Source organism: Homalodisca vitripennis, chromosome 2, assembly GCF_021130785.1.
Source record: "Homalodisca vitripennis isolate AUS2020 chromosome 2, UT_GWSS_2.1, whole genome shotgun sequence".
Taxonomy (NCBI): domain Eukaryota; kingdom Metazoa; phylum Arthropoda; class Insecta; order Hemiptera; family Cicadellidae; genus Homalodisca; species Homalodisca vitripennis.
In genome coordinates this window covers 151,115,635-151,128,525 of record NC_060208.1, presented here as the reverse complement: position 1 = coordinate 151,128,525, position 12,891 = coordinate 151,115,635, and the positions used below count along the sequence as shown (strand labels likewise).

The 12,891-nt window shown below is 35.0% G+C and overlaps 1 protein-coding gene across 1 annotated transcript in view; it reads left to right on the top strand.

Annotated features, from left to right (window-relative positions):
• The window catches only part of LOC124354905 (hillarin), a 79,985-nt gene that overhangs the window by 56,468 nt on the left and 10,626 nt on the right, over positions 1-12,891 (top strand). The window contains exons 2-4 of the mRNA XM_046805702.1: positions 4,434-4,550; positions 5,207-5,403; positions 12,581-12,821. Coding sequence (XP_046661658.1) covers positions 4,434-4,550; positions 5,207-5,403; positions 12,581-12,821 — 555 coding nt within the window. The remainder of the gene's footprint in view (positions 1-4,433; positions 4,551-5,206; positions 5,404-12,580; positions 12,822-12,891) is intronic.

The window sequence follows — 12,891 nt, the reverse complement described above, 5'->3', positions numbered from 1 at the left end:
CAGCATTTTAAAACCCTCAGCTATGCCGCTTTTTAAAATAAACTTAGCCTACATTTGGAGCATGATTATTTTAATATATATATGCGGAATATATATGTACATTCCGTATGACGAGGTTTTTTTTTTTAAAAAAAAAACGACTGTACGTTGAAAAACGCTTCAAAATAAAAACGTTATTTATTTCTTTATGTCATAGTTGAGCAGTAATATCATTATTTTCTTAGTAATCAATATAAGCTCTTGTGGTTCAGATATATTTTATTTGTCTTAAAATTTAAATAGCAACTACAGTATTACAAGCATTACCAAATTGTGCACTCAGTATTGTTTTTATTTCGATTGATAAATAGATAAAAAAAGTATAATGAGTAGTAAAAAATAAACTACCATTATTTTCAAGACAAACGATTTTTATGTAAATACTCGTCTATGTGTGTTAAAGAAATATTCTGAAGCCATATTGTGAAGAATGTCTGAAGGTGGGGACTGTTTATGCCGTATCCTGTGCTGGTAATGAGTATTACAGTGATTACACAAATGAACGGTGCTGCTATTCTTGTCAATGAGTCAGTGATGGTGTATTACGAACCAACTAACCACCGCAGCAATAGCAGACTGTGATACTACACCACTACACCAAAGGACGTCCTTCCCAAGGTCGCCTACAACACTACTGGCTAACTCTTATATAATCTACATATGTCACGTTGCATAACTTAGTGTCGCCTCACCGTGTTGTTGTAAATAAAAACAAACTTTAGTGTTATGTGAGTCCAATAAATTCTTTAATAGTCGTTCAACTTTGTAATACATATTAAAATTGGAATATGTGTGTAATTTGAGGTATTTTTTCACATACTTTAGTAATATATTATTTTCATTTTGAAGGGCCATCTTCCTACGCCAATGCTACAGCAAAGGTCTTAAGTTTATTAGGTTTAAATTAGTCACACAACTATTCTTAAACATGAAAAAAGTATGTTTTAAAACTTTATTAGGCTGTTCCCTATATTCAAACTATCCGATAAAAATAATTTAGTTCCATTAGAAATTTCTAAGTTGACCACCATTTTGAAAAATGGTTAACCGCCTTTTTTGATATTGTAAATTCCTATTTTTTGTTTAGACAAATACCGCATATACAGTATTTTATATATTTTTTATTAAAATATTTTGGAAACCCTAAAATTCAAAACATCCGGTGATTGGGGACAGAAATTATGTTTATCTAGCATTTACGAGTATATCAAGTCGAGACACCATAATAACATAACATAATAACGGATATAACAATCGGATTAAAGCCAATAGTATGATAATAATTACGATTTTATTAATTTGTATAACTCACACTAGGCTACCATTTCCGTGTGTTTCACCACCACCACCACCACCACCACCACGTATAAGCGTAGAGTATTTGCATGTATAGTGTGAAATTAGTAAATTGGGACTACACTATATATTTTTACCTCATTGACAACTCAAACAGATATCATTTATGGAGTTAGAAATATCAATACAATTGTTATTAAGCTCAGATTGTCTCGAGTACTCTAACAACGTCACAGTTCGTGGTCAGTTGCTGTGAGCCCTCAGGCGACATACCTCGGGACGACGAGGGGAGGAGTGCCAGCTAGAGGTGTAGGCAGTCAAGGCTCCTGGGCCGAGGGCGGCCGCCGAGGCCGAGCCGTTCATTCAGCCCCGTAATGACGTTGTGTTTATGAATGGGTGTCTCAACTCCACTGTGTGAATGGAACAACATACTCCCAATGTTTTGAACTCAGTTTGACAAATCTTACTGAGCGTCTGGGCAATCGTTCTTGGAGCGGAAATACGATATCACTTTGTCGTATTCTTCATTTTGTTCTATAATTGAAATCATAGAGAGGTCCACAACAAACACGTTTTTAATACAGACATAAATATTCATCAAATACTACCATTTAGTTGTTGCAAAGGGGTAGATTTCGAGAAATGATGCATGTATGAACAATGAGTAAATACAAATAAATTTGATACCATGTAACATTACTTTTTAGAGACAATACATTTCAAAGACTGGAATTAGTTGTTCACAGTAAGTTAGTCAATGGTGCCCGAACTAAGTCCCGTGAGCCAAACCTGCCCCTTGCGACGTTTCAAGTTTCAGCCTGCTCGCGGCCTGTCACGAAAATTTAACTATCGGTTACAGGTTCTCTCACAAATTACTCCACCAAACTCCACCATTCACGGTTATCGCAAAATAACCGGATCAAGCAACGTCGAGCGTGGCTGCTGCTTGGATGGGTGGCCGCTGAGCGATCCTGTCCTTTCAAACAGCCCGCCTGCCCGGCCATTAATGGTGGTTCGGAAATCGCCTTTAAGCTGTTGGTCTCCAGGTTAAGTGTTAGAGTGGTCTTCTTAGCCCTAACTTCGCCTGGTCAAATATGACTACTTTACTTTACGTAATTTCTCCATTTGATTTTTTTTAATGAGAACAAGGAATATCATATAAAATATAGCCATAAGTGTACCGCTTGTCTGTCTATTTGTGTTGTTAACGAAAAATGTTTGAAAGTGATTTAAGATTAATTAAATTATTAACAATGAGCAAGAAATTTCAGCTGCTAAATCCAAAATGAGCTGATTATTAATCAGCAGTTACATTACATTATTATTCGATTAAGTTATTATAGAGTATTTAAAGTTAGGGATGGCACTCAGTGAACCCTTGACAACCCCGTTATTATTTGTCGTAAGGAAATATCCTACATTTTATATTAAAATGATATAAAATTGACCCATTTTTCACTATTTTTCAAAACATTTGCCGCTTTTGAGCTATTACAGTATGAAGATGTTGTACATACACCATTTTAAAACTGAGATATTTTTCTAAAACTGTTAACAGGCCTTATTTAGAATAAGCATTTTATAAAGTTAAGAATTTCATACATTTATTCATATTAAATATATATTTTCTTGCTAAAACACAAGCAGACAGGCAGACGGCATACTACGCAAGATAGGACTATACTTCACATGACGTTTCTTACTTGTTTTGACATAACAAATGAAATAGTGCAGTTTGAGTAATTTATAGATAGCCATGTAAAATTAAATATTAAAGTATAGTGTATATTTGCTTATATATTGGTCGCAGGTAACTGCTTATGCGTATAAAAACGTAGACCTTGTTGGAAATCAGTTTCTCGCGCTATTATTAACAAGAAATTGGTTCACCGCGACATGGTGAGAAATTTGACCTGCAGCCACAGGATCATGGACTGAATTCCATCTAACTGTTGATGATTAATGATAGTAAGATGATAAGTTTATGATTGTTCAAATAGTCTAATGCAATAAGCACGACTGGGATACTTATTTATGTTTTTCAAACGTTCAGTATAACAGAGAAACACAAAACGATGATAAACCAATACGCTAGACCGCTAGATGGCATGGCTATTGGCGTCTACGGCCGATGTAGTGTAGGCTATACGATCCAGTCTTTTGTCGGTCAATATTCGGTTAATCTCACAAAATATATTTTAAATTAAAGATTTAGTCTTATCTGCAGTTGTGAATTTTGGCCATAACATTAAACATCTCCGAAAACAACTTTTTCAAATTTACTATATTGTAAGGAATAAAAGAAGGGTTAAGTGGATTAAGTTGGTAAGCAAAATTTTTCTGAAAAATGAGGTCGCTTCATGGGTGAAGGCTATAAGTGATAATTATTTGGGACAATGGTTGCTAAGGTCCTTAATGCAATAAAGTCAAAGATACAGATCATATCAGATTACAGAAGTAAAACGAAACCGTGCTCTTTATACTTACTCAATATTTTATGCTAGGGATTGTATAAAATTACACAGTGATATGAACGATAATGTTAATGGAAAATTAAAATGATCAGGCCTCGCAGGAAAACTATATTTCAATGCACTCTCTGTTTTCAGCTAATAAGAGTCAATAATGCAGGTCAACCACAACATTATTCATGCATATGTTGTACCACGCATTATTCAAACAATATATACGCTGATTTCATAGACTTCGTACATATTGAAATAATTTATTTGGGAAATAAAAGTCTGAAACGAAAATATTGCAGACTTAATTCGCACATACTCATTAAACAACTGTTTCTTTATAGCATTATAATCACAATGAAGACTGTTATTACCGTTTAACGGTGACAAGACTATACCCATCTCTTTCACGAGTCAGTAAGTTATTATCGTATTGTTATAATTTAATATTAGATGTATTGCGGAGTGCGCGACCTTCCCACGAACACCGAGGGGGGACCTTGTCGGTCGAAACTGGTTTCCTTGGTAATTGGATAACTTTGCATGTAGTTAATTTATAACACAACCTACAACCTGTGTGGATAGATTCGAATACTTAATTAGTTAATTAATTAACTAATCCGCTTTGTGTTCCAGGACAAGGATGAACAGACGCGGCTGGAGATGAAACACAGGAAAGAGGAAGACGATTTGTACAGGAAGTTTGCGAGGCAGCGGGAAGAGGAGGATAAGAGGATGAAGGAAGAGTTTAGGGTAAGTAGTTTTGTAATAGTCACTATAATAACTTATAGTCACTGATGCAATATATGATAAAGTCACTTTTTTAATTTCAACAAATTCCATTGAGGCTGAGTAAGTCATTCATTTAGTTACCGGAAAGGCAATTCAAATTAAGAAGACAATATTATATTCTCCAACAGAAAATTAACTTAACTGAAAATGTTGCAATACATAGCTATAGCATGTTGAAATGTATAGCTTTGAAACATCTTTTTACCAAGGATAAAAACAAAATTATCAATAAAACTGTTGTCTTGCTAAAGGAATAAAATATCCTTAAAATTACCCACATTGGTGTGTGTGTGTGTGTGTGTGTGTGTGTGTGTGTGTGGTGTGTGTGTGTGTGTGTGTGTGTGTGTGTGTGTGTGTGTGTGCGTGCGTGCGTGCGTGCGTGCGTGCGTGGCACAATATTCTACAGGCAGATATAAGTTGATGTATGGAATGGTGCATTAAAACACTAAATGTATTGTGTATTGAATTATAACGTTGATTAAATTTAAATATTTTCGTGTTTTATACAGCTTACCACTAAAAAATTAATCCATTAATGATTTTTGAGTTCGGTTACATGGCTGATATTGTAAATTATTTGTGATGAGTACATCAGTGGTGGGCTGTTTGTGTTTCAGGACGAGTGGGAGAAGGAGCTCGAGAGGCTAACGAGTCGGTTCGAGCGAGAGTTGCAGACAAAGAGGAAGCGGCCAGACGAACACAAGGTGCTAACTCTGAGGCTACAGCAGGAGCGTGAGGATCTGGAGAAGAACATGACCATCAGGAGAGACAAGAAGAAAGAGTCTCTCACCAGGAAACTGCTGGAGCACGAAAGGTAAGAGTGGAAAGAGTTATTGATTGTACCGGAGTAAAGGGTAAAGGTAAGATTTTGTATTATAAAGTAAAAGAAATCGTTGGTTGACGAAGAAGATAATAAGAGAAGAAGTTATTATGCTTGCGTAAGTGTGAGATACTGTAGATGCCAACCCTACTAATTTACTAGTTTCAAAATTTCGAAAAATGTTATCCTCCAAGTAAATGTAGTGAATGTTGAGGCTAGTAAGAAATCATAGTAAAAAGTAAATATGTATTGTTTAAGGGGTAATATGGAACTGATAATGTTTTTACAGCTCAATTCTAAGATTTATATAGTACCAAACCTGTAGACCGAACAACATAGTCTAGTTTCAGAGAAATTTTGAGCCAATACAAGTTTTTATATAATTTATAAAGTACGAGTATACTTACTAAGAACATTTTATGTTTACATTTGTGATGAGGTTAGTCATGAAACCAGTTTACTTTTCAATTTTAAGAGGGTTCTTTCTACGCCGATGGCATTTCAATTGAGCGTACTAAACGTTTTTCGGGGACGTAATTCCAAACCCACTTACAAATATTTATTGACCTCTACGTAAATCGAACCCGTGACCTCTCGGTTATAGAGCCGCCGCCTTATCCGCACTCTACGGTGAAGGTTAATTAATTATATTATAATTTAATTGAGACTGAAATGCCAATAATTTTATTATGAGCATATTTTTTCTGGTTTTTTTTCTTTCTTAATGATCTCGTATAAATGGATAGGGCCTAGAATGAGAAAAATCGAGCCAGCGTACGATGTCATGACGCTCAAGGGGTATAGACGAGAGTTGTCAAAATGTTTATTTTGTTTATTGGTAATAAATATAAAGTAAATCTTGACATATGAGCTTTCTCAGATACAAGTCCTTAAAATAAACCAATATTTTCTACACATTTCAAAGTCAGACCTTAAAATTTGTTATGTATGTTTAAAAAAGCCAAATTAAATTTATTTTAGACGGACTCATAATCATTCATCATGTCATTCCTTAGACATAATCTCATATATAGCAATAATCTGGAACATGTCAAATAGTTAGTTAACATGCTGTTGTACTTGTAGAATTTTTGTTACTGGACTATGGGCTTATACAGGTTGAAGCGATAGTGTAATAGCTTATTTAAACCAAAGAACAGCACTATTAAATTGATAGTTTTAAGTGTAAAATTAAATTGAAATGCTTCATATACCCTAATTGTTTTAAACCTATTTAATCACCTTAAAAGTTTTGATTTTTAAGATTATCATCAAAAACTACTTGACTTTGGTCAAATATAATTTTGCTGTTTTAGCTAATCAACAAACAATGGAATATTCAAAAGGGTCAATGTATTGTATAGTTGAATAACAATATATACTAACCTTATTCAATTTCATAACCTTCCTATGTCAACATATGTAAAGGGAGGTAGGCCTACACACCTGAGGAAGGTATGGCACAGTAACTTTTCTACACAGTTCAGCTCGCTCCAGTGTCTCTCAGCCAGTACCAAATTAACAACTACTTTCCTGGGTTTAGAGAGTGAATTGTTAGGTTCAGTGAATCACGTTTTGTCAGGAGTTTTGGGTGATAAAAGAAATTGGGATTTCTTGTACCCCACCAAACTCTCGGTATCAGACTTGAGTTTTGGAGCTTCTTAGTAATGCAGGGCGCAATCGATTTTAGCTTTACTCCAGGTTGATTGAGACATTCTTCAAGTCAATTAGTAAGAACATGTTCAAAGCGTGAATACGTGTATTTACGTAAAAGTGCTAAGTAACACTAATCGACTGAACAGTGATGAGCAACACCTATCCTCTACTTTGCCAAATAAAGAGTATAATTAATAAACTATATTAGTCCTGACAAGATCTTAAATAGAATTTTGATGTCCCGGTAAATGGACAGGTTAGAATAGAGAATATATATTATATTGATCGCAAACTAAGAATATCAATCTAATCTTACTATTCCTCAAGGTTACAATTTCTTGTGCCTTCGCATCATTCCCAAGCTTTCTGCAATCTGAAAGCTTAGTCGTAGGATGGCTCACTGAAAACTATGATCGACACCTACCTGAAGAGATCCAGTAAGATCGAAATTTGAATAATAATCAAATTTTGAATACTATAATCCAATTCAGAATTAATTTACATTACCAGCCGGGAGAAGCTAAATAAAGATACTAATAGTGAGGAATACCGATACATATAATCACAGAAATAAATATTATAATTTATAGTATAACTTGTAGCGCGATCCGGCGGCCAGACCATTGAAAGGATGCAGCTCAATGCTACCGAATTCTGTTGAATGGTCGTAATCACTGACCTAAATAATACGTTAAAATTTGTATTGACATCTAGTTAGGCACGACTCTATTGAACACTAACACAGTCAATAATTATTAACACAAATTAATCCATCTGTCACGATCACGAGTAATACCACTAATTCTGTCACTTCACAAGTTCACTTCTAGAGCTCATCTCGACTCGCTACGTCGCGTCGCTCCAGCTCCTTAAGTAGGACACTGGCGCTTCCATAACATTGAAGTGAAGAAGTCCAGAACCCCACTAGTGGAGAAGGGTCACAGCGCCCATTCACCTCTCAGATAAGGAGAGGCGAAACGGCCGGACCCACTGGCCGCTCCTCTTCCAACAACGCTATTCACCTATTATCCCTTGTATCGGGTGTTGGCCCGTTTGTATGCAACGTTCTCCCACCTCGCTGTACATTAGGCTAGCTGCTGTTGACTAGTACACATCAAAACTTATTTCCTTCTAAAGTATTGTTTATTTTGAGACTATCATTGGAGTAGTTTCTATATTTCTGCCACGATAAGATATATAACACATGTTATTTTTTTAAATAGTTTTTTGACAATGAAATATTTATGATGTATAATCTTCATTCTGGTATACGTGGCTCAACGTATATTTCGTATATTTTCACGGTTAAGCATAGTAATAATTGTCATAAATGACACCTATAAATTATTTTTCATTCTTTAAATGCGGTTTCTGTAGGTTTAAGATTCTTATAATAGTTATTCGAATGGTAGTGACAGGTGCACAGAAATATACGAGTACTAGTAGCCTACTGTATGTAAGAATAAGTATAACTAACTTTGAGTTGAAATGTTATCTGGGTTAGTGACAGTAAATTTTATCACCTGTCGTACTTGGTAATAAAACTGGTATTGACCGATACAGTCCTACTAAAGGTCAATGCCCTCTTATCGCCAGTGGAGGTACTGTATGTGGGCCTTATCACAGACCGGACACATTAAAATGACTCACTTCTGGTAAGGCCTATTACACAGCTTGTACGTAGATATCCTCACCCACTGATGTTTTTTTTCGACGCCCATATATTTTATTACATAATGTAAACACAAATTAAATAAAGTCTAATAGATATTTTTATTCTTAAAAAATATTAAACTCATACAATTTTATTTATCTTTTAAAACTTCTAACTATTTTATCTGCACATTTTGCGTTGCTATATTGAAATATAATTTGATAGTTTTGATATGTGTTATGCATATCCCACTAGGTAATGTTTTAAAACATTAACAATTCTTTTAAAATATTTTTGCATGTTTATATTCTGATAACCTAACTTTATCAAAACATAAGTTTATTGTCTGCTTGACGCATAATTGTGAGACAAATCTTTTCAGGTTAATTATTCAAATTTGGCATGCCTCACCGAAAGACGCCCAGATACCGTATATTCAGAGCACGCAATACTCCGCCTTTCACAGGACAAGGCGAATGCGCGTGTTCAGTTCGTTAGGGCTATTACTCAAGCGAGACTGATAATTACTGTGTTTAACGTCGTGTTAGTCCGGCAAACGTCCTTGTGGACCGAAGTGGGGCGGAAATACGCCTGCATATTATATTAATGCTGATGAATAACTATCCAATAGCTAATTATTCATCTAAATGTCGAATTAATGATGCGGTCTCATCATACTGCACAACAGTGCAATATTCTGTAAAATCTTCTTTTTTTGCACCTTGTAGTATACTATCTATAAAAAGATTGCTCTAATGGTTGCAACAGAATAAAGAGAATATTTCCAACATAGTAACTGAACGGAGAAAACGATAGGATAAGATACTGATTTAGAACTGTTTAACTCTGTGACGATAAAAATGTTAATACCTGCTCACCGCAAGCGAACTATCGCCTAACTGTAGCTAATTGTCCTTACAACAATATACTTAAATTTTCGTGACTGAATATTTTTTTAAATTGTTGTCTTCTAAGATTTACTTGGTCTTTCTTTTCGTATTTGCATCTAAATACGCAGTTACGTCACTAGAATTTCAAACACACTACTTCTATGATCTCCAATGATCGGTCATTATTTCTTCTTCATGACATTTCCTTGTTAGTTCCAATTTTGGATGTCACTTTCTTCACGTTGACCTCGGCTTGTCTCGTTCTGTATGATGGCGGAAGTGCAGAAAGGGAGAGAGCGCAATGCAGTGACAAGGCGTACCTCAAGGTGACGTCTTGGGCCCAATCATCTTTCGTCACAGAGGCCATAACTTACCACATTTCACCACAGAACTTACTACAGCCGCACTTTCTCCACCTAATGACAACCGAGCCCTAATCAGCTGTTCCTTCAGTCATATCACCCGCTAAAGTTACAATCAGCTGATCTTAAGTTATACATACATCTGCCTTTTTCAGCGATTAACATTAATTACAGTACTTCAATCGTGCACTATTAGTAAGAACTGGATTGAAGTTAACAAACATTACTATAGAACCTATTTTGATATACTAACTATTTATAGAGCCATGGCGAGATGTAAACAACTAGGTATCCCGTTGCAAGCAGCTAGCCAATCTATGCATTGGTATTTTGTTAGTTAGATCTTACTGATTTTGCTATCACATATTATACTAATTTTTTTTATTTAATAACTTATGTAATGTTTTATTATTATTATTAATTTGTTTGTTTCAAGACGTGAATTTCTTTCATTCTTAGTAGGTTCGTCTATATCTTACCTGTTTTTATTTCTGTGTCATGTTAGTGGCAATTTTATCTATTATATAAAAATGAAACTGTTCGTGTGTAACAGCATCACTCACAAACGGCTGGACGGATTCGCCTAATTTTTTTTAAATTTGTTCGTCTTGATCTGTAGAAGGTTATAGGATACTTTTTATCCCTTTCCCGATTCAGGATTCCGCCCCACTGGTTACAGAAATACCCGTAAGAAATGCATTGCAGCAAACATATGTTATTAAGTGAAAGAGTCTTTTCAAATTTTTAATCAGCTGTTCTTTGTAAACATATATAATGCGACAAAAAATATATTTATATATAAATTTCTTTACACTTATAGTTTTAAAGCATAGAGTAAGCTTAAGAGAAACGACAAATTTTGTTTAAACTGTTTCTGCAATCATAATATATAAAAATGAATGTTTGTGTGTTTGTCCTTTATAGACTCAGAAACTATTGGACCGATCACTATGAAAATTTGTATTTTTCTATGTAGAAGGTTTATACGCAATGCCCATTGATGTAACTAACCACCAGGCTGTACTGCAAGATATAAAAGTTATCAAAGCGCCTGCACATTATAAACTGCAATTACAACACAGTAGTTACGTATATTAAAATATCCAAACACTATTTGAAGGCAAAGAAATATACGGGCAAAGCTTAAGAGACGCGTGCGAAGCCGCGGGAAACAGCTAGTACAAGATAAAATCCTTAGTATACAGTAATTGAGTAAGTCCAAGTAATATCGTTTAAATAACGTAAGAAAAAGTCCCTCAAATGAGGTAACAAATGAAAGATCACAGTCGCCTGAACCCAAAAAATCACTGTCTTCGATTTAAAAGCAATCCTCAATTGAACTGTATAACTGTTGAAGCAATTAGGATATGTATATCTAACACAACCCTCACCCTCAATGTTACGCTTTGCACCCTACGCGAAATTATGTTGTGTGACTGGTGGGTCAGTCCTTCGTGTGCATTAGGAATCCAACTAGAAGAATTAGTTAACAATATATGGCAACTTCAGAACAATACTGAACTTCTCATTTCAGGCAATTATGTTTTATAATTGTAGAGTACAGAAACAAATTATTATAAATTTTAAAGGATTTGATGCCAGTTTTATGGAGGGGCGATTGAAAAACTTTGTATATTGGTACAGTTTGAAATAACCAAAGACCATATTAAGGAGATTGATTTTTTGGCTTGAGTTACTGGCTGCAAATAATATTTTTAAAGATTTAGAGCACAATTTTAACTCTATTCTGAAAAAAATATATTAAGAGCATAGTAAACAGCGGCTGCCAATGTGTCACTCGTAATGTTCGCAATTGTTTAGTGGTGATTTTCGTAAATATTAATTCGTAACTTTAGAAATCTTGAAGGACGGACAATGGTCATATCGGTAGTACGTTAGATTATATAAGAAATTAATAATCATACTTTTAACTACGTTACATTCATTTCTTGGTATGCAATGAGGATGTTTATGTTCAGTAGGCATGGACTATTTCCTCTACACTTTCAAAGTAGCATATGGATAGTTTTTTTCATATTTCCTAACATAAGTTAAGCGTTTTGGTTTTGGTAACTTTTATATTCTAAGAAATGCATAATTAATTACGTATTCCGATTTCCCAGTATCTATAGATTGATTTTGTCAGGTCTATTTTGATCTTGTCTTTTTTCTATGGGTCTGAGGCTATTAATATGAAATAGCCGTTCCTTAACGTAGTTATCATCGCCTGATGATCATCATTATGTAACCAAAACTAGTCATGAATCATTTAAATTGACAGAGCTGTAAGACAAATTGGTTAGTAAACAGCGTTTCTTACTGTCGTTATCGTAAAAGAACTAACTTGCTTTCGGTGAATGAATTTGTGCTCTAGACCATCGTATTGGAGCATACAGTTCTGGAAACTGGTAATATCTTTTACCTGGAATGTAACGTTGAAACACAATGCAAACCCCCAAAGTCCTAATCCAGAATGTGTGTGCTTTTGCTGTGCAGACTACAATAGTGAAGTTTTCACTTAAATTTCTTGCCAGCACTTTACAGCTGCTGTTGTTTATTAATTATCATAGAGTGATGTGCTATACGAGGGGCTTGTATTTGTGTTCCAGGGCAGCGACGGCAGCTCTGGTGGAGAAGCAGAGTCGAGAGATGTTGGAGCTAATAAACGAGAAACGCAGTGAGTACATGATGGCGGAGTCGTTGTACCTGGATGAGGGTGAAGGTTATGCTGACGACACCCTGCTGCCGTACCCTAGCCAGGCACCCACTCCCGCACCTCCACTCGTCTCCAAGTTCCAGATATACAACGACCCTGTCGAATTTTCGCACATCGACCAAATCGCCATATCGGTTAGCAGAATTATCCTACTTCAGATTATTATAATAAGAATTAGAATAAAATAATTTAAAATTACGTTGA